The sequence below is a fragment of the Anolis sagrei genome, chromosome 3, assembly GCF_037176765.1.
Source record: "Anolis sagrei isolate rAnoSag1 chromosome 3, rAnoSag1.mat, whole genome shotgun sequence".
NCBI classification, from domain to species: domain Eukaryota; kingdom Metazoa; phylum Chordata; class Lepidosauria; order Squamata; family Dactyloidae; genus Anolis; species Anolis sagrei.
Window position 1 is genome coordinate 1,762,529 of NC_090023.1, and position 22,694 is coordinate 1,785,222.

Genomic DNA, 22,694 nt, shown 5'->3' on the forward strand with positions numbered 1-22,694 from the left:
AAGTTTGACAAAGTTCTTTATTATTGCTTAGGTCTTCAACAAATCAAACAAATACTTCAAGGCTTTGAATCAACTGGTGGCTTTCTTAATCTTGTACACAAGGGACAGGCAACTATCTTCATGAACTGTTTCTTCACTATCAGGGAAATCCTTGACCTCTACCTGGGCAATCTATCTTAGGCTCTACTGGTGTGGGCCTCTACACCTGGTTCCAAATTGTGTTATGGCTGCCGCGAGTGATCCTTACCAAACAGAGTCCTTTTGTAGATTTCCAAGAGGAAAGAAGGTCTTCAATTCCCAGCAAAGGCTGGCTGTAGAGCTGTGGGACTGGATCCCCCAGCAAAGGCTATGCTTCTCTGTGGAGCTGTGGGGCTGAATTCCCCCAGCAAAGCTGTAAAAGACAAAGCTTTCTACAGGTGGAACTGATTCACACCCTGTACGAAAGGCTTCTCAGTGTGAACTGAACTAGAGGTCTCCCTTTCCCCTCCTTAACCCAGAAAAGGGGGCGGAACTAATGAACCTAATGATGATTGATGGGTCATTGGCCCTATGATTGCAAACCAAGGGGAGCCACCTTATTGCAAAATGCATGGAACCTTGGAATACATGCAAACACTCAAAGAAAGAAAAAGAAGCTGGAGCTCCTGGTACAGCCGTACCAGAACAATGGGCACAGGTTCAACCGCGGGGCACCAGGCGCATCCGATAGTCCGGGGGGATGTTTCCAAAGCCGCTGACCTGGGGGGTCAGGTCAATGTCCTCTGGGGGGCCCAAGGCCTTCAGGTTGAAGTTCTGCAGGATGGTGGCCAAGTAGAGGAAGAGCTCCATGCGGGCCATGGCTTCTCCCAGGCAAATGCGCTTCCCTGAGGGAACGAGAGAAGGAAAGGAGCAATGATTGCTACTTCATTCTTTTTCCAAACTCCTTTGAATTGCATGTTTGCTAGAAAATGCCTGAGCATTTGATCCATGTGTAAAATACCGTTCTGCTGGACATGTGATGAACCCCTGGGGAAGGACTGAGAGGTAGGATGAAATTCCTGAGGGCATTGCAGAAATCAATGAGTCACATTCATGTGAGTTGTGTGATTGGAAGTTGCATCATTGATTTGTCCCTTAGTGATGGCAAGTCACCTGGTGGCTACATAAAAGGAGAGTGAAATGCTCACTCATCCCATTGACTGTTGCAATCCAGAGCAGGGAACGAGGCCCTAAGATAACCATCCATCACACTTGACTGTGAAAAACAATCCTTTTTTATTGAAGAAAAATGATTACAAAATAAAGGAAAAATGCAAGTCAAAAGCCACAGCAAAATCAGCAAACATGAATTTAAATGGACAAAACAAAACCCAAAGCCACACTGTAAAATACTGGAACCTGTTAGCAATCCACTAACCGTGCTTGATATCCTAGAAATCTTTCAAGACCATGGCCAGGGAAACCGGGAGAACTGCCAAGGTCTTCATCAATCTGAAACGATGCCTGAACTGAGAAAGTCAGCCCGGCGGAAGGCAATTAAAGCCGAAGAATTGGTTCCGTGAACCGCCCCCCTGCTTTGAAGCCATTGTTTGTATTTCTCTTAATCGGGAAGACCGACGCAAGCTGAGTGATTTACTTCTGTCTTGCCAAATCTGGCCCCTTCTGTTCTCATTAGAGTTACCAGGTGCAGAAGGGAGTGAAAGGTCATGGCTTCCCTCTGAAACATTCTCATGAACACTGGTACTTTCAATGTATTGTCGAAGGCTTTCATGGCCGGAATCACTCAGTTCTTGTGGGTTTTTTCGGGCTATATGGCCATGTTCTAGAGGCATTTCTCCTGACGTTTCGCCTGCATCTATGGCAGGCATCCTCAGAGGGTGAGGTGGTACTTTCATTTTCCAAATCTACAGAAGTTCCTTCCTCACTAATTTCAGGAACATTGGCATTTTCCAAATCTACAGCAGTTTCTTCCTCACTAATTTCAGGAGCATTGGCATCAAGAGGTACATTTCCATTAGCATCAGTAAATATATTTTCATTAGCATCAGGAGGAACAAACAGAGAATCAGGTTCGAGTTCAAACTCAGGCTGAACCCCAACATTGACTTAGCATGCATTGGGAGGAGGGGATTGTCGCTTCGAGTCTCAATAAAGAGGTAAAAGTGGGAATTAAAATATAATAATAATTTATATCAATAAAAATGTCATGTTTGTTTGTGGGATTAACGTAACTCAAAAACCACTGGACAAACTGACACCAAATTTGGACACAAGACACCTCTCAGGCCAACAAGAGACCATCACTCATTAAAACACTGAAAAACACAGCAGAAAGGACTTAAACGGCCAAAAAAGCAAAAAGACGCTATAGTGCATGCACAAAAATGACTCCCCCGGCAAACAAAGCAAACAATAGCATCTCCACACTCTCTTCTGGACTACAGCTCCCAGCATCCCCTAGTCCAGGCCCTTTAGGAGAGGAGGATGATCCAAATGCACTGCTTCCATGTAAGACTGTAGGATCTATATAGCAATATTAAATAGCCACTCACAAGTCGTTTTTGCTTTGAAATGGATATATTGCTTGTATCTCTGCAGCAAAGAAAGACACTGCTGACTTTTTCCCACCACCACTTCCTTTTATACGCCTTTCCTGCCCATCTCCCCCTCTTCTCATTTTCCCTCCCAGTAGGCCTGCAATGACTAACTACCTGCTTGCTGGGCTGTAATTAAAAGTTGCTAATGAGAACTGAAAGTATAATATTAAGGCCTGCAATGACTAACTACCTGCTTGCTGGACTGTAATTAAAAGTTGCTAATGAGAAATGAAAGTATAATATTAAGGCCTGCAATGACTACCTGCTTGCTGGACTGTACTTAAAAGTTGCTAATGAGAACTGAAAGTATAATATTAAGGCCTGCAATGACTACCTGCTTGCTGGACTGTACTTAAAAGTTGCTAATGAGAACTGAAAGTATAATATTAAGGCGTGCAATGACTAACTACCTGCTTGCTGGGCTGTAATTAAAAGTTGCTAATTAGAACTGAAAAGTAAACTGATAAGAATTGTGACAATGATTATTTCAAGTTAAGGAAATGTTGGCCACAGCAATGCATGGCGGGTACAGCTAGTAAATAATATATAAGTTCATAATCCTCCAATTTCATTCCCAGCCATTAAGCTTAAGTGGAAAGGGAGTGGCTTGCCCAAGTCTAGTTTTTTGAACGGAGTCATGATTCGAACCCAGGTCTCCCTGCTCTGAGCTCATCCCATTAACAGAAAGATAGAGCTGAGCTGTGCTTGGAAGAATGGGCTTGGACTAGATGGCCTCTGTGGGTCCCTTGCCACGCTGGGAAATTCGGAGCCATACCTGAGGCAAAGGGCACAAAGGCCTCGTTCTTCTTGAAGCATCCGTCAGCATCCAGGAAGTGACCCGGGTCAAACTTATCAGGGTTGCGGAAGTATTTGGGGTCCCGCAGAACGGAGCCCAGCAAAGGGAAGACATTGGTGCCCTGCAAGAGACCAGGAATGGAGTATAATATTAAGGCCTACAATGACTAACTACCTGCTTCCTGGACTGTAATTAAAAGTTGTAAATTATGATACAGCGTTGCACACCTCACCCAGGTGCATCTCCATCCAACTTTTGGCCCTGGCCTCACCTTTGGGAGCAGGAAGCCCCGGAAGTGTGTGTCCCGGACCACGCTGTGGGGCATCCCGAGGGGCACGATGTTCGTCACCCGCTGAATCTCGTGGATGACCGCATCCGTGAAGGGCATGCTCTTCCGGTCCTCGATGCTGGGGAGGCGTTCGCGCCCAATGACCCGGTCAATTTCCTGGTGGACCTTCTCTGCAAGAAAAGACTCCCAAAATGGGTTCCAGTGAAGAGGCCAGAGCTAGGCAAAATTAGAAAATTACCAGACGAAATAAAGTTCAGACTCGTTCTCACATGCACTGTGGAACGGGAGGAAGTTAGGAACCCAAAAGAGCGGAGAGTTGTGTCAGTTAGTTATTGCTACAATGACTAACTACCTGCTTGCTAGACTGTACTTAAAAGTTGCTAATGAGACCTGAAAGTATAATATTAAGGCCTGCAATGACTAACCACCTGCTTGCTGGACTGTTGCTAATGAGAACTGAAAGTATAATATTAAGGTCTTCAATGACTAACTACCCGCTTGCAGGACTGTAATTAAAAGTTGTTAATGAGAACTGAAAGTATAATATTAAGGCCTGCAATGACTAACTACCTGCTTGCTGGATTGTAATTAAAAGTTGCTAATGAGAACTGAAAGTATAATATTAAGATCTACAATGACTAACTACCTGCTTGCTGGATTGTAATTAAAAGTTGCTAATGAGAACTGAAAGTATAATATTAAGGCCTGCGATGACTAACTACCTGCTTGCTTGTTGAGATTAACTTCACAATTCAGCAGCAGATCAGTTGCACAACTTCAGCACTTTCCAGTAGCTTCTTCCAGCACAGTATTTTCAGTCAACTGCTCCCACAGCCTGCAATCATTCTGGAACCTCTTACAGACACTTGAGCACATGCCCGGCCATTGTCAGTTTTACCATTGTCTTTCCCCCAGTCTAGATGATATTACAAACTTACCACAGCATACAGTTGTATCTTGTCTTAGCAGACAGGTTCTTTTAATCACATGTAGCCTTTGACGAACAACATCACAGCACAAGGAGGAATATACACTGTACATGACTTCCTTATAGACAATTCTATACAATTACACATAACAATCTCTGATTGGTTCCCAACTCATTAACTTAATTCAGACCCAGGATTACATCATTCACAATCACCTGGAATAGGCTAGAACACATTCCCCAAATGATTCCATATATACAGTTAATGCATGACTCAGCATTTCCAATAGAAGCCCTTTAGCAGTGCATGACTCAGCTATATTACATTACAATACATTGTAAAACCTGACATTGCTGGACTGTAATTAAAAGTTGCTAATGAGAACTGAAAGTATAATATTAATGTCTACAATGACTAACTACCTCCTTGCTGGACTGTAATTAAAAGTTGCTAATGAGAACTGAAAGTGTAATATTAAGGCCTGCAATGACTAACCACCTGCTTGCTGGACTGTAATTAAAAGTTGCTAATGAGAACTGAAAGTGTAATATTAAGGCCTGCAACGACTAACCACCTGCTTGCTGGACTGTAATTAAAAGTTGCTAATGAGAACTGAAAGTGTTATATTAAGGCCTGCAATGACTAACTACCTGCTTGCTGCACTGTAATTAAAAGTTGCTAATAAGAACTGAAAGTATAATATTAAGGCCTGCAATGACTAACTACCTGCTTGCTGCACTGTAATTAAAAGTTGCTAATGAGAACTGAAAGTATAATATTAAGGCCTGCAATGACTAACTACCTGCTTGCTGCACTGTAATTAAAAGTTGCTAATAAGAACTGAAAGTATAATATTAAGGCCTGCAATGACTAACTACCTGCTTGCTGGACTGTAATTAAAAGTTGCTAATGCGAACTGAAAGTATGATATTAAGGCCTGCAATAACTAACTACCTGCTTGCTGGACTGCAATTAAAAGTTGCTAATGAGAACCGAAAGTATAATATTAAGGCCGACAATGACTAACTACCTGCTTGCTGGACTGTAATTAAAAGTTGCTAATGAGAACTGAAAAGAATTGTGACAATGATTATTTCAAGTTAAGGAAATGTTTGCAACATTCCTTATGTTAGGAAGGAAGTCAACATATGATCAACACCAATCAAGAAGATCAACATCTGGCCAGGAAACTGAGATGGAGCCAGGATGGAAGATGTCTATCAATAATTTACAACTTTGGGATGACATCAGCAGAATATTCCTTTTCCACAGGAGCCGTTTTGCCAAGGACACCAGGCTGGAATGATCCTATAATCCCCTATCTCTCCCTATGTTGGAACCTAAGGCTTTTTCCATGGCCCCATGGCCCAACTCTTATGAACTTTCCCCCAATTTCATAAACCTTATGAAACTTTAACCCACTTTTAAAGGACTTTGGAACTCTTGGGAACCCTCTTGCCAAAATCCTATGGATTCATATGATTTTCACCCATCTTTATGGACTTTTGATGAACTTTGGAGGGAGGGAGGGCTGACTTTGCATGATCTATCCCTTATGAATTCCTTGTATGTCCCCCTTCCCCATATCATTATATGTGAGTGTGTCTATATTTTGAAAAATGAAGGAAAACCCACTGTTTCGTAAGACCAGCAACTCTCATGGCTCAGGAAGTCCTTCCACGACCCTTGAGCTGGTAATCCCTTAACAAAAGGTTTCACCAAGCCCACTTGCATGGACAATAAATAAACGGCTCTTATCAAAATCAGGCTGCGGAGGGCAAGGCCAGACCACCTGGAATGATAGGCTCTATGGACATTTTAATCACCCAACATAAAGGGTGTCTTCCTGTCTGCGAGGAACTAGGATTTCACCACAGCTTCTTCTCATTGTGTCAACCCAACTGGCCAAAACCAGCTTCAAACTTCTTCAATGGACTCCATATCTCAGGACTGTAAAAACAAAGAACGTAGCCTCTAGGGGCTAGGCCAAGACATTAATCCAAAGAATCAAACAATAACCTTGGCTAGGCTTGAGAGCCTAAAGGTTATCACCCAGTCATTTGGCAAATCCAGTCAACTAGACATTTCATGTCTCCCTGTGGCCCTCCTCCCTTCCACCTCATTGGCTGAGAGGCCAAAGCAGGGCTCAGGCCACCATTGGCTCTCCATAATGTTGTTATGTATTCACATGTTTTATGTAATTATGTTGTTTATTGTTCACATTTTCGGATTGCATTTTCGGTTTTACTCTGTTGTAATTTGTTGTTTGGGCTTGGCCCCATCGGGGAGATAGTGGTGGGGTATAAATAAAGTCTATTGTTGTTGTTGTTGTTGTTGTTGTTGTTGTCTCCCTGTGCCCACCTCCCTTCCACCTCATTGGCTGAGAGGCTAAAGCAGGGCTCAGGCCGCCATTGGCTCTCCTGTTGGCTTGCTGATGTCACAGCCAATCATAACAAAGCCAGCTCGGAAGGGGGTGGGAGAGGGGTGGGCATGGGAACTTTTGAATCTGAAGGCTATATATATTGTATCTCTCTGCCCAATGGGCACGTCGATTTTGTTGGCAGACTACCGCAATTGTCATCCTTTCCAGCTGGAATGAAAAACCTTGGTGGCTTTCTCTTCAACTTGGTGAGATTCATTCTGTAATATTGGCTTCTCTTTCTCACCAGGCAACCCACAATGTCTTGGGCCTATCCACAGCTATTCCAAATTGTTCAACAACACCTGTGCTGTCGCACGCTGGGCCTGTGCATCAGACTGTAGACAGGACATAAATTCTGTGTGCCCAACGGGATGCCGGGGCTGCCTCAGATTAAAGGCCCTTGGACCTCCCCAAAACAAAGTTCTGTAGAGGCTTAAAGTAAGCCCAACAAAGTTATTTATTGATGAAAACAAACAGGTACTTTCAAGCTTTCTTAACAGTCGATTGGCTCTTGCAATCTTGTCCACAGGGAACAGGCACTATCTTCACAACTGTATACTAACTAATGGGGAAATGCTTAACTTCTAATCTGGGCAGTCTGTCTTTGCCTCTGTTGGCGTGGAGCCCCTGCACCCGGTACCAACTGTGTCTGGCTTCCGGGAGCGACCCTTACCAAGCAGAGCTTTGTAGACTTCCAGGGGAAAAAGAAGGAGTTCAGGTTGCTGTGATGGCTGGCTGAAGTCCCTCAGCGAAGGAGCTGTAAGGCTGTAAAATCCTCAGCCAAGCTGTGGGGCCTTTTCTCCTCGGCCAAGCTGTAGACTGTATATCTCCCCGGCCAAACCGTAGAAGACGAAGCTTTCTACAGGAGCTCTTGGTATTATGTCCTGCATGGAAAGCTTCTCTGCGTGGACTGGACTCAAAAAGGCTCCTATTCCCTCCAAAACTCAAAAAGGGGTAGGACCAGGGAACCTAACGATAATTGACAGGTGGCTTGCCCTATGATTGCAAACTATAACAGGAAGCCACCCTGCTGCAAAATCCCAAGCCTGGGATTGCAAACAAACATTTAATGCAGAGCAAACAGAATTGGAGCTCCTGGTACAGCTGTACCAGCACAACACCTGTGCGGAGTGAAGAACCCATTCCCACGACTGACCTTCCACATCCGGGTGTTTCATCAGGAGGAGGAATCCATAGCGCAAGGTGGAGCTGACTGTCTCCGTCCCACCAAAGAAGAGGTTCAGGGCCGTCGGCACCAAGTTCTCCATGTTGAATTCGCTGGAAGGGTTGCCCTTTTCCTTTTGGGGAGAGGAAGAGGAGAGTTTGAGCAGGGACTCAAACGCATGGGCCAACTTGGGTCCTCCAGGTGTTTTTGACTTCAAATCCCACAATTCCTAACAGACACACTTCACCAAGGAACCTCAAGAGGTCTAATGGAATATAGGTTTTAAAGTAAAGGCAAAAGCTGCACATCGCAAGTGCTGAACCTGACTCAGCCCATAGAAGATGGCTTTGAAAGGCAGCAGATCACAGGAGCTGTCTTCATAGACCTCTCAGCAGCCTATGAGACTGTGAACCACCACTGCCTCCTCCTGGGAAAAATGTATAGTATCACAAAGGACGACCACCTCACCCGCCTCATAGGAAACCTGCTACAAAACAGGAGCTTCTTTGTTGAGTTCCAGGGCCAGAGAAGCAGATGGCGGAAACAGAAGAACAGCCTGCCTCAGGGGAGCGTGCTTGCTCCATCCATGTTCAACATCTACACAAATGACCAGCCACTGCCAGAAGGGACAGAGAGTTTCATCTATGCTGATGATCATGCCATCACCACTCAAGCAGGAAGCTTTGAGATGGTAGAACAGAAGCTTTCTGAAGCTCTAGGTGCTCTTACTGCCTATTACAGGGAAAACCAGCTGATCCCTAACCCATCTAAAACACAGACATGTGCCTTTCACCTTAAGAACAGACAAGCATCCCGAGCTCTGAAGATCACCTGGGAAGGAATCCCACGGGAGCATTGCAGTGCACCCAAATACCTGGGAGTCACTCTGGACCATGATCTGACATACAAGAAGCACTGCCTGAACATCAAGCAAAAAGTGGGCGCTAGAAACAATATCATACGAAAGCTGACTGGCACATCCTGGGGATCACAACCAGACACAGTGAAGGCATCTGCCCTTGCGCTGTGCTACTCTGCTGCTGAGTATGCATGCCCAGTGTGGAACACATCTCACCACGCTCAAACAGTGGATGTGGCTCTTAATGAGACATGCCGCAATATCACGGGGTGTCTGCGCCCTACACCACTGGAGAAATTACACTGCTTAGCCGGTATTGCACCACCTGACATCTGCCGGGAAGGATCACCCAATAGTGAAAGGACCAAGGCAGAGACATCTCCAGCTCATCCCCTGTTTGGGTATCAGCCAGCACGTCAACGACTTAAATCAAGACATAGTTTTCTTAGATCTACAGACACACTCGCTGGAACACCTCAGCAAACAAGAGTCCAAAAGTGGCAGGCTCAAACCCAGAACTGATACCAAATGAGGAACTCCCCACTGGGCACACAGAAGACGGGGCGACTTGGAGGGCGCTGAACAGACTGCATTCTGGCACCACGAGATGCAGAGCCAACCTCAAGAAATGGGGCTACAAAGTGGAATCCACGACATGCGAGTGCGGAGAAGAGCAAACCACTGACCACCTGCTGCAATGCAACCTGCCACATGCACCCTGGAGGACCTTCTGGCACTCCAAGTGGCCAGATACGGGTCAAAGGACATTTAATCCACTACCAAACTCACAAATTTTGTATTTTGTCTGTTTGTCTGCTTTGTTCTGTTAGAAATGTAATATAATTTGACTGGTTGTCCTGACACGACAAATAAATAAATAAAGTAGAGTCTGAATGGCCATCGGTCAGGAGTGATCGGATGGTGCCTCCCTGCCTGGGCAGAAAAGGATTGGACTAGAAGACGGCCTTTGGAGCTCTCTTCCAGGTGCAAGTGGCGTCCTCCCTGCCTGCCCATCAAGTCCTATGGCAAGACCCCTTCCTCAGACCCCTGGCGGTCACCTTCTCCATCTGGATGAGGAAGCAGTCGATGAAGTCCCGAGGGTGGTCAAGGTCCAGCGTCTCCAGGTTGGCCTGGGCTCTCTCTGCAACGAAGGCCTTCAGCTCCTCCAACAGGTCATAGAGGCGGTTGTGCCTCCCGGGCAGGTAGCGCATCACGCAGGAAAACATGTTGTAGAACTGCAGAGGAAGGAAGGAAGGAAGGAAGGAAGGAAGGAAGGAAGGAAGGAAGGAAGGAAGGAAGGAAGGAGCTGACCAAAGACATCTCTGGCCATTCCTTGCCTAAGGAAAGCCTACAACATTCATGGGGCACTACAAATCCACAGACAACTTGAAGGTAACGACATAGATATGGAAGAGATAGGCCTGAGTGACCCTAAAGGTGCCAGGTCCCACCTGATCTTGAATGCTAAGCAGGGTCAGCCCTGGATAGTACTTGGATGGGAGTCCACCTAGTAACCCCCAGGTGCTCTCAGGCTCTGTTTTTAGAGGAAGGAACTGGCAACTTGAAGGTCAACACATGGACCATCGAAGACATAGGCCTGAGTACCCTAAAGGTGCCAGGTCCCACCTGATCTTGAATGCTAAGCAGGGTCAGCCCTGGTTAGTACTTGGATGGGAGTCCACCTAGTAACCCCCAGGTGCTCTTAGACTCTGTTTTTAGAGGAAGGAACTGGCAACTTGAAGGTCAACACATGGACCATCGAAGACATAGGTCTGAGTACCCTAAAGGTGCCAGGTCCCACCTGATCTTGAATGCTAAGCAGGGTCAGCCCTGGATAGTACTTGGATGGGAGTCCACCTAGTAACCCCCAGGTGCTCTTAGACTCTGTTTTTAGAGGAAGGAACTGGCAACTTGAAGGTCAACACATGGACCATCGAAGACATAGGCCTGAGTACCCTAAAGGTGCCATATCCCACCTGATCTTGAATGCTAAGCAGGGTCAGCCCTGGTTAGTACTTGGATGGGAGTCCACCTAGTAACCCCCAGGTGCTCTTAGACTCTGTTTTTAGAGGAAGGAACTGGCAACTTGAAGGTCAACACATGGACCATCGAAGACATAGGCCTGAGTACCCTAAAGGTGCCAGGTCCCACCTGATCTTGAATGCTAAGCAGGGTCAGCCCTGGTTAGTACTTGGATGGGAGTCCACCTAGTAACCCCCAGGTGCTCTTAGACTCTGTTTTTAGAGGAAGGAACTGGCAACTTGAAGGTCAACACATGGACCATCGAAGACATAGGTCTGAGTACCCTAAAGGTGCCAGGTCCCACCTGATCTTGAATGCTAAGCAGGGTCAGCCCTGGATAGTACTTGGATGGGAGTCCACCTAGTAACCCCCAGGTGCTCTTAGACTCTGTTTTTAGAGGAAGGAACTGGCAACTTGAAGGTCAACACATGGACCATGGAAGACATAGGCCTGAGTGACCCTAAAGGTGCCATATCCCACCTGATCTTGAATGCTAAGCAGGGTCAGCCCTGGTTAGTACTTGGATGGGAGTCCACCTAGTAACCCCCAGGTGCTCTTAGGCTCTGTTTTTAGAGGAAGGAACTGACAACTTGAAGGTCAACACATGGACCATGGAAGACATAGGCCTGAGTATCCTAAAGGTGCCAGATCCCACCTGATTTTGAATGCTAAGCAGGGTCAGCCCTGGATAGTACTTGGATGGGAGTCCACCTAGTAACCCCCAGGTGCTCTTAGGCTCTGTTTTTAGAGGAAGGAACTGGCAACTTGAAGGTCAACACATGGACCATCGAAGACATAGGCCTGAGTACCCTAAAGGTGCCATATCCCACCTGATCTTGAATGCTAAGCAGGGTCAGCCCTGGTTAGTACTTGGATGGGAGTCCACCTAGTAACCCCCAGGTGCTCTTAGGCTCTGTTTTTAGAGGAAGGAACTGGCAACTTGAAGGTCAACACATGGACCGTGGAAGACTTAGGGCTGAGTACCCTAAAGGTGCCAAATCCCATCTAATCTTGAATGCTAAGCAGGGTCAGCCCTGGATAGTACTTGGATGGGAGTCCACCTAGTAACCCCCAGGTGCTCTTAGGCCCTGTTTTTAGAGGAAGGAACTGGCAACTTGAAGGTCAACACATGGACCATCGAAGACATAGGCCTGAGTGACCCTAAAGGTGCCATATCCCACCTGATCTTGAATGCTAAGCAGGGTCAGCCCTGGTTAGTACTTGGATGGGAGTCCACCTAGTAACCCCCAGGTGCTCTTAGGCTCTGTTTTTAGAGGAAGGAACTGGCAACTTGAAGGTCAACACATGGACCGTGGAAGACATAGGGCTGAGTACCCTAAAGGTACCCTAAAAAAACCAAGATTATGGCAACAAGAATGATTGACAACTGGAAAATAGAGGGAGAAACCGTGGAGGCCGTGACAGACTTTGTATTTCTAGGTGCAAAGATTACTGCAGATGCAGACTGTGGCCAGGAAATCAGAAGACGCTTCCTTCTTGGGAGGAGAGCAATGTCCAGTCTCGATAAAATAGTGAAGAGTAGAGACATCAGACTGGCAACAAAGATCCGCCTAGTCAAAGCCGTGGTATTCCCTGTAGTAACCTACGGATGTGAGAGCTGGACCATAGGGAAGGCTGAGCGAAGGAAGATCGATGCTTTTGAGCTGTGGTGCTGGAGGAAAGTGCTGAGAGTGCCTTGGACTGCGAGAAGGTCCAACCAGTCCATCCTCCAGGAAAGAAAGCCCGACTGCTCACGGGAGGGAAAGATACTAGAGACAAAGTTGAAGTACTTTGGCCACATCATGAGGAGACAGGAAAGCCTAGAGAAGACAATGATGCTGGGGAAAGTGGAAGGCAAAAGGAAGAGGGGCCGACCAAGGGCAAGATGGATGGATGGCATCCTTGAAGTGACTGGACTGACCTTGAGGGAGCTGGGGGTGGTAACGGCCGACAGGGAGATCTGGCGTAGGCTGGTCCATGAGGTCACGAAGAGTCGGAGACGACTGAACGAATGAACAACAACAACAACCCTAAAGGTGCCAAATCCCATCTAATCTTGAATGCTAAGCAGGGTCAGCCCTGGATAGTACTTGGATGGGAGTCCACCTAGTAACCCCCAGGTGCTCTTAGGCCCTGTTTTTAGAGGAAGGAACTGGCAACTTGAAGGTCAACACATGGACCGTGGAAGACTTAGGGCTGAGTACCCTAAAGGTGCCAAATCCCATCTAATCTTGAATGCTAAGCAGGGTCAGCCCTGGATAGTACTTGGATGGGAGTCCACCTAGTAACCCCCAGGTGCTCTTAGGCTCTGTTTTTAGAGGAAGGAACTGGCAACTTGAAGGTCAACACATAGACCATCGAAGACATAGGCCTGAGTACCCTAAAGGTGCCAGGTCCCACCTGATCTTGAATGCTAAGCAGGGTCAGCCCTGGTTAGTACTTGGATGGGAGTCCACCTAGTAACCCCCAGGTGCTCTTAGGCTCTGTTTTTAGAGGAAGGAACTGGCAACTTGAAGGTCAACACATGGACCATGGAAGACATAGGCCTGAGTGACCCCAAAGGTGCCATATCCCACCTGATCTTGAATGCTAAGCAGGGTCAGCCCTGGTTAGTACTTGGATGGGAGTCCACCTAGTAACCCCCAGGTGCTCTTAGGCTCTGTTTTTAGAGGAAGGAACTGGCAACTTGAAGGTCAACACATGGACCGTGGAAGACATAGGCCTGAGTGACCCTAAAGGTGCCAGATCCCACCTGATCTTGAATGCTAAGCAGGGTCAGCCCTGGTTAGTACTTGGATGGGAGTCCACCTAGTAACCCCCAGGTGCTCTTAGGCTCTGTTTTTAGAGGAAGGAACTGGCAACTTGAAGGTCAACACATGGACCGTGGAAGACTTAGGGCTGAGTACCCTAAAGGTGCCAAATCCCATCTAATCTTGAATGCTAAGCAGGGTCAGCCCTGGTTAGTACTTGGATGGGAGTCCACCTAGTAACCCCCAGGTGCTCTTAGGCTCTGTTTTTAGAGGAAGGAACTGGCAACTTGAAGGTCAACACATGGACCGTGGAAGACTTAGGGCTGAGTACCCTAAAGGTGCCAAATCCCATCTAATCTTGAATGCTAAGCAGGGTCAGCCCTGGATAGTACTTGGATGGGAGTCCACCTAGTAACCCCCAGGTGCTCTTAGGCCCTGTTTTTAGAGGAAGGAACTGGCAACTTGAAGGTCAACACATGGACCGTGGAAGACTTAGGGCTGAGTACCCTAAAGGTGCCAAATCCCATCTAATCTTGAATGCTAAGCAGGGTCAGCCCTGGATAGTACTTGGATGGGAGTCCACCTAGTAACCCCCAGGTGCTCTTAGGCCCTGTTTTTAGAGGAAGGAACTGGCAACTTGAAGGTCAACACATGGACCATGGAAGACATAGGCCTGAGTGACCCTAAAGGTGCCATATCCCACCTGATCTTGAATGCTAAGCAGGGTCAGCCCTGGATAGTACTTGGATGGGAGTCCACCTAGTAACCCCCAGGTGCTCTTAGGCCCTGTTTTTAGAGGAAGGAACTGGCAACTTGAAGGTCAACACATGGACCATGGAAGACATAGGCCTGAGTGACCCTAAAGGTGCCATATCCCACCTGATCTTGAATGCTAAGCAGGGTCAGCCCTGGATAGTACTTGGATGGGAGTCCACCTAGTAACCCCCAGGTGCTCTTAGGCTCTGTTTTTAGAGGAAGGAACTGGCAACTTGAAGGTCAACACATGGACCGTGGAAGACTTAGGGCTGAGTACCCTAAAGGTGCCAAATCCCATCTAATCTTGAATGCTAAGCAGGATCAGCCCTGGATAGTACTTGGATGGGAGTCCACCTAGTAACCCCCAGGTGCTCTTAGGCCCTGTTTTTAGAGGAAGGAACTGGCAACTTGAAGGTCAACACATGGACCATGGAAGACATAGGCCTGAGTGACCCTAAAGGTGCCATATCCCACCTGATCTTGAATGCTAAGCAGGGTCAGCCCTGGATAGTACTTGGATGGGAGTCCACCTAGTAACCCCCAGGTGCTCTTAGGCTCTGTTTTTAGAGGAAGGAACTGGCAACTTGAAGGTCAACACATGGACCGTGGAAGACTTAGGGCTGAGTACCCTAAAGGTGCCAAATCCCATCTAATCTTGAATGCTAAGCAGGGTCAGCCCTGGATAGTACTTGGATGGGAGTCCACCTAGTAACCCCCAGGTGCTCTTAGGCCCTGTTTTTAGAGGAAGGAACTGGCAACTTGAAGGTCAACACATGGACCATCGATGACATAGGCCTGAGTGACCCTAAAGGTGCCAGGTCCCACCTGATCTTGAATGCTAAGCAGGGTCAGCCCTGGATAGTACTTGGATGGGAGTCCACCTAGTAACCCCCAGGTGCTCTTAGGCTCTGTTTTTAGAGGAAGGAACTGGCAACTTGAAGGTCAACACATGGACCATCGAAGACATAGGCCTGAGTACCCTAAAGGTGCCATATCCCACCTGATCTTGAATGCTAAGCAGGGTCAGCCCTGGTTAGTACTTGGATGGGAGTCCACCTAGTAACCCCCAGGTGCTCTTAGGCTCTGTTTTTAGAGGAAGGAACTGGCAACTTGAAGGTCAACACATGGACCGTGGAAGACTTAGGGCTGAGTACCCTAAAGGTGCCAAATCCCATCTAATCTTGAATGCTAAGCAGGGTCAGCCCTGGATAGTACTTGGATGGGAGTCCACCTAGTAACCCCCAGGTGCTCTTAGGCCCTGTTTTTAGAGGAAGGAACTGGCAACTTGAAGGTCAACACATGGACCATGGAAGACATAGGCCTGAGTGACCCTAAAGGTGCCATATCCCACCTGATCTTGAATGCTAAGCAGGGTCAGCCCTGGATAGTACTTGGATGGGAGTCCACCTAGTAACCCCCAGGTGCTCTTAGGCTCTGTTTTTAGAGGAAGGAACTGGCAACTTGAAGGTCAACACATGGACCGTGGAAGACTTAGGGCTGAGTACCCTAAAGGTGCCAAATCCCATCTAATCTTGAATGCTAAGCAGGGTCAGCCCTGGATAGTACTTGGATGGGAGTCCACCTAGTAACCCCCAGGTGCTCTTAGGCCCTGTTTTTAGAGGAAGGAACTGGCAACTTGAAGGTCAACACATGGACCATGGAAGACATAGGCCTGAGTGACCCTAAAGGTGCCATATCCCACCTGATCTTGAATGCTAAGCAGGGTCAGCCCTGGATAGTACTTGGATGGGAGTCCACCTAGTAACCCCCAGGTGCTCTTAGGCCCTGTTTTTAGAGGAAGGAACTGGCAACTTGAAGGTCAACACATGGACCATCGAAGACATAGGCCTGAGTACCCTAAAGGTGCCATATCCCACCTGATCTTGAATGCTAAGCAGGGTCAGCCCTGGTTAGTACTTGGATGGGAGTCCACCTAGTAACCCCCAGGTGCTCTTAGGCCCTGTTTTTAGAGGAAGGAACTGGCAACTTGAAGGTCAACACATGGACCATGGAAGACATAGGCCTGAGTGACCCTAAAGGTGCCATATCCCACCTGATCTTGAATGCTAAGCAGGGTCAGCCCTGGATAGTACTTGGATGGGAGTCCACCTAGTAACCCCCAGGTGCTCTTAGGCTCTGTTTTTAGAGGAAGGAACTGGCAACTTGAAGGTCAACACATGGACCGTGGAAGACTTAGGGCTGAGTACCCTAAAGGTGCCAAATCCCATCTAATCTTGAATGCTAAGCAGGGTCAGCCCTGGATAGTACTTGGATGGGAGTCCACCTAGTAACCCCCAGGTGCTCTTAGGCCCTGTTTTTAGAGGAAGGAACTGGCAACTTGAAGGTCAACACATGGACCATGGAAGACATAGGCCTGAGTGACCCTAAAGGTGCCATATCCCACCTGATCTTGAATGCTAAGCAGGGTCAGCCCTGGATAGTACTTGGATGGGAGTCCACCTAGTAACCCCCAGGTGCTCTTAGGCTCTGTTTTTAGAGGAAGGAACTGGCAACTTGAAGGTCAACACATGGACCGTGGAAGACTTAGGGCTGAGTACCCTAAAGGTGCCAAATCCCATCTAATCTTGAATGCTAAGCAGGGTCAGCCCTGGATAGTACTTGGATGGGAGTCCACCTAGTAACCCCCAGGTGCTCTTAGGCTCTGTTTTTAGAGGAAGGAACTGGCAACTTGAAGGTCAACACATGGACCATCGAAGACATAGGCCTGAGTGACCCTAAAGGTGCCAAATCCCATCTAATCTTGAATGCTAAGCAGGGTCAGCCCTGGTTAGTACTTGGATGGGAGTCCACCTAGTAACCCCCAGGTGCTCTTAGGCCCTGTTTTTAGAGGAAGGAACTGGCAACTTGAAGGTCAACACATGGACCATGGAAGACATAGGCCTGAGTGACCCGAAAGGTGCCATATCCCACCTGATCTTGAATGCTAAGCAGGGTCAGCCCTGGATAGTACTTGGATGGGAGTCCACCTAGTAACCCCCAGGTGCTCTTAGGCCCTGTTTTTAGAGGAAGGAACTGGCAACTTGAAGGTCAACACATGGACCATCGATGACATAGGCCTGAGTGACCCTAAAGGTGCCAGGTCCCACCTGATCTTGAATGCTAAGCAGGGTCAGCCCTGGATAGTACTTGGATGGGAGTCCACCTAGTAACCCCCAGGTGCTCTTAGGCCCTGTTTTTAGAGGAAGGAACTGGCAACTTGAAGGTCAACACATGGACCATCGATGACATAGGCCTGAGTGACCCTAAAGGTGCCAGGTCCCACCTGATCTTGAATGCTAAGCAGGGTCAGCCCTGGATAGTACTTGGATGGGAGTCCACCTAGTAACCCCCAGGTGCTCTTAGGCTCTGTTTTTAGAGGAAGGAACTGGCAACTTGAAGGTCAACACATGGACCGTGGAAGACTTAGGGCTGAGTACCCTAAAGGTGCCAAATCCCATCTAATCTTGAATGCTAAGCAGGGTCAGCCCTGGATAGTACTTGGATGGGAGTCCACCTAGTAACCCCCAGGTGCTCTTAGGCCCTGTTTTTAGAGGAAGGAACTGGCAACTTGAAGGTCAACACATGGACCATGGAAGACATAGGCCTGAGTGACCCTAAAGGTGCCATATCCCACCTGATCTTGAATGCTAAGCAGGGTCAGCCCTGGATAGTACTTGGATGGGAGTCCACCTAGTAACCCCCAGGTGCTCTTAGGCTCTGTTTTTAGAGGAAGGAACTGGCAACTTGAAGGTCAACACATGGACCATCGAAGACATAGGCCTGAGTACCCTAAAGGTGCCATATCCCACCTGATCTTGAATGCTAAGCAGGGTCAGCCCTGGTTAGTACTTGGATGGGAGTCCACCTAGTAACCCCCAGGTGCTCTTAGGCTCTGTTTTTAGAGGAAGGAACTGGCAACTTGAAGGTCAACACATGGACCTTGGAAGACTTAGGGCTGAGTACCCTAAAGGTGCCAAATCCCATCTAATCTTGAATGCTAAGCAGGGTCAGCCCTGGATAGTACTTGGATGGGAGTCCACCTAGTAACCCCCAGGTGCTCTTAGGCTCTGTTTTTAGAGGAAGGAACTGGCAACTTGAAGGTCAACACATGGACCTTGGAAGACTTAGGGCTGAGTACCCTAAAGGTGCCAAATCCCATCTAATCTTGAATGCTAAGCAGGGTCAGCCCTGGATAGTACTTGGATGGGAGTCCACCTAGTAACCCCCAGGTGCTCTTAGGCCCTGTTTTTAGAGGAAGGAACTGGCAACTTGAAGGTCAACACATGGACCGTGGAAGACTTAGGGCTGAGTACCCTAAAGGTGCCAAATCCCATCTAATCTTGAATGCTAAGCAGGGTCAGCCCTGGATAGTACTTGGATGGGAGTCCACCTAGTAACCCCCAGGTGCTCTTAGGCCCTGTTTTTAGAGGAAGGAACTGGCAACTTGAAGGTCAACACATGGACCATCGAAGACATAGGCCTGAGTACCCTAAAGGTGCCATATCCCACCTGATCTTGAATGCTAAGCAGGGTCAGCCCTGGTTAGTACTTGGATGGGAGTCCACCTAGTAACCCCCAGGTGCTCTTAGGCCCTGTTTTTAGAGGAAGGAACTGGCAACTTGAAGGTCAACACATGGACCATGGAAGACATAGGCCTGAGTGACCCTAAAGGTGCCATATCCCACCTGATCTTGAATGCTAAGCAGGGTCAGCCCTGGATAGTACTTGGATGGGAGTCCACCTAGTAACCCCCAGGTGCTCTTAGGCTCTGTTTTTAGAGGAAGGAACTGGCAACTTGAAGGTCAACACATGGACCGTGGAAGACTTAGGGCTGAGTACCCTAAAGGTGCCAAATCCCATCTAATCTTGAATGCTAAGCAGGGTCAGCCCTGGATAGTACTTGGATGGGAGTCCACCTAGTAACCCCCAGGTGCTCTTAGGCCCTGTTTTTAGAGGAAGGAACTGGCAACTTGAAGGTCAACACATGGACCATGGAAGACATAGGCCTGAGTGACCCTAAAGGTGCCATATCCCACCTGATCTTGAATGCTAAGCAGGGTCAGCCCTGGATAGTACTTGGATGGGAGTCCACCTAGTAACCCCCAGGTGCTCTTAGGCTCTGTTTTTAGAGGAAGGAACTGGCAACTTGAAGGTCAACACATGGACCGTGGAAGACTTAGGGCTGAGTACCCTAAAGGTGCCAAATCCCATCTAATCTTGAATGCTAAGCAGGGTCAGCCCTGGATAGTACTTGGATGGGAGTCCACCTAGTAACCCCCAGGTGCTCTTAGGCTCTGTTTTTAGAGGAAGGAACTGGCAACTTGAAGGTCAACACATGGACCATGGAAGACATAGGCCTGAGTGACCCTAAAGGTGCCAAATCCCATCTAATCTTGAATGCTAAGCAGGGTCAGCCCTGGTTAGTACTTGGATGGGAGTCCACCTAGTAACCCCCAGGTGCTCTTAGGCCCTGTTTTTAGAGGAAGGAACTGGCAACTTGAAGGTCAACACATGGACCATGGAAGACATAGGCCTGAGTGACCCGAAAGGTGCCATATCCCACCTGATCTTGAATGCTAAGCAGGGTCAGCCCTGGATAGTACTTGGATGGGAGTCCACCTAGTAACCCCCAGGTGCTCTTAGGCCCTGTTTTTAGAGGAAGGAACTGGCAACTTGAAGGTCAACACATGGACCATCGATGACATAGGCCTGAGTGACCCTAAAGGTGCCAGGTCCCACCTGATCTTGAATGCTAAGCAGGGTCAGCCCTGGATAGTACTTGGATGGGAGTCCACCTAGTAACCCCCAGGTGCTCTTAGGCCCTGTTTTTAGAGGAAGGAACTGGCAACTTGAAGGTCAACACATGGACCATCGATGACATAGGCCTGAGTGACCCTAAAGGTGCCAGGTCCCACCTGATCTTGAATGCTAAGCAGGGTCAGCCCTGGATAGTACTTGGATGGGAGTCCACCTAGTAACCCCCAGGTGCTCTTAGGCTCTGTTTTTAGAGGAAGGAACTGGCAACTTGAAGGTCAACACATGGACCGTGGAAGACTTAGGGCTGAGTACCCTAAAGGTGCCAAATCCCATCTAATCTTGAATGCTAAGCAGGGTCAGCCCTGGATAGTACTTGGATGGGAGTCCACCTAGTAACCCCCAGGTGCTCTTAGGCCCTGTTTTTAGAGGAAGGAACTGGCAACTTGAAGGTCAACACATGGACCATGGAAGACATAGGCCTGAGTGACCCTAAAGGTGCCATATCCCACCTGATCTTGAATGCTAAGCAGGGTCAGCCCTGGATAGTACTTGGATGGGAGTCCACCTAGTAACCCCCAGGTGCTCTTAGGCTCTGTTTTTAGAGGAAGGAACTGGCAACTTGAAGGTCAACACATGGACCTTGGAAGACTTAGGGCTGAGTACCCTAAAGGTGCCAAATCCCATCTAATCTTGAATGCTAAGCAGGGTCAGCCCTGGATAGTACTTGGATGGGAGTCCACCTAGTAACCCCCAGGTGCTCTTAGGCTCTGTTTTTAGAGGAAGGAACTGGCAACTTGAAGGTCAACACATGGACCTTGGAAGACTTAGGGCTGAGTACCCTAAAGGTGCCAAATCCCATCTAATCTTGAATGCTAAGCAGGGTCAGCCCTGGATAGTACTTGGATGGGAGTCCACCTAGTAACCCCCAGGTGCTCTTAGGCCCTGTTTTTAGAGGAAGGAACTGGCAACTTGAAGGTCAACACATGGACCATGGAAGACATAGGCCTGAGTGACCCTAAAGGTGCCATATCCCACCTGATCTTGAATGCTAAGCAGGGTCAGCCCTGGTTAGTACTTGGATGGGAGTCCACCTAGTAACCCCCAGGTGCTCTTAGGCCCTGTTTTTAGAGGAAGGAACTGGCAACTTGAAGGTCAACACATGGACCATCGAAGACATAGGCCTGAGTGACCCTAAAGGTGCCAGATCCCACCTGATCTTGAATGCTAAGCAGGGTCAGCCCTGGATAGTACTTGGATGGGAGTCCACCTAGTAACCCCCAGGTGCTCTTAGGCCCTGTTTTTAGAGGAAGGAACTGGCAACTTGAAGGTCAACACATGGACCATCGAAGACATAGGCCTGAGTGACCCTAAAGGTGCCAGATCCCACCTGATCTTGAATGCTAAGCAGGGTCAGCCCTGGTTAGTACTTGGATGGGAGTCCACCTAGTAACCCCCAGGTGTCTTAGGCTCTGTTTTTAGAGGAAGGAACTGGCAACTTGAAGGTCAACACATGGACCATGGAAGACATAGGCCTGAGTGACCCTAAAGGTGCCATATCCCACCTGATCTTGAATGCTAAGCAGGGTCAGCCCTGGTTAGTACTTGGATGGGAGTCCACCTAGTAACCCCCAGGTGCTCTTAGGCCCTGTTTTTAGAGGAAGGAACTGGCAACTTGAAGGTCAACACATGGACCATGGAAGACATAGGCCTGAGTGACCCTAAAGGTGCCATATCCCACCTGATCTTGAATGCTAAGCAGGGTCAGCCCTGGATAGTACTTGGATGGGAGTCCACCTAGTAACCCCCAGGTGCTCTTAGGCCCTGTTTTTAGAGGAAGGAACTGGCAACTTGAAGGTCAACACATGGACCATGGAAGACATAGGCCTGAGTGACCCTAAAGGTGCCAGATCCCACCTGATCTTGAATGCTAAGCAGGGTCAGCCCTGGATAGTACTTGGATGGGAGTCCACCTAGTAACCCCCAGGTGCTCTCAGGCTCTATTTTTAGAGGAAGGAACTGGCAACTTGAAGGTCAACACATAGACCATGGAAGACATAGGCCTGAGTACCCTAAAGGTGCCAGGTCCCACCTGATCTTGAATGCTAAGCAGGGTCAGCCCTGGATAATACTTGGATGGGAGACCAATAAGTAACCTCACACGCTCCTTTCAGGGGAAGGAACTGGCAAACTCACTTCTGAAACTCCTATTTAGTCTAAAATCATCCAATTTTGTTTGACCATGGGAGCTAAGCTGGGTCAGCCCTGGTTCGTATTTGGATGGGAGTCCACCTAATAACCGCCAGATGTTCTTAGACTCTATTTTTAGAGAAAGGAATTGGCAACTTGAAGGTCAACACATAGACCATGGGAGAC

At 48.1% G+C, this 22,694-nt stretch overlaps 1 protein-coding gene across 1 annotated transcript in view; it reads right to left on the reverse strand.

Annotated features, from left to right (window-relative positions):
* LOC132772341 (cytochrome P450 2G1-like) overlaps window positions 1–22,694 on the reverse strand; it is a 29,288-nt gene continuing 6,594 nt past the window's right edge. The window contains exons 5-9 of the mRNA XM_060771338.2: window positions 10,095–10,271; window positions 8,169–8,310; window positions 3,644–3,831; window positions 3,352–3,493; window positions 1–863 (exon numbers count right to left, since the gene is read on the reverse strand). Of these exons, the coding sequence (XP_060627321.2) occupies window positions 679–863; window positions 3,352–3,493; window positions 3,644–3,831; window positions 8,169–8,310; window positions 10,095–10,271 (834 nt within the window). The 3' untranslated portion in view covers window positions 1–678. The remainder of the gene's footprint in view (window positions 864–3,351; window positions 3,494–3,643; window positions 3,832–8,168; window positions 8,311–10,094; window positions 10,272–22,694) is intronic.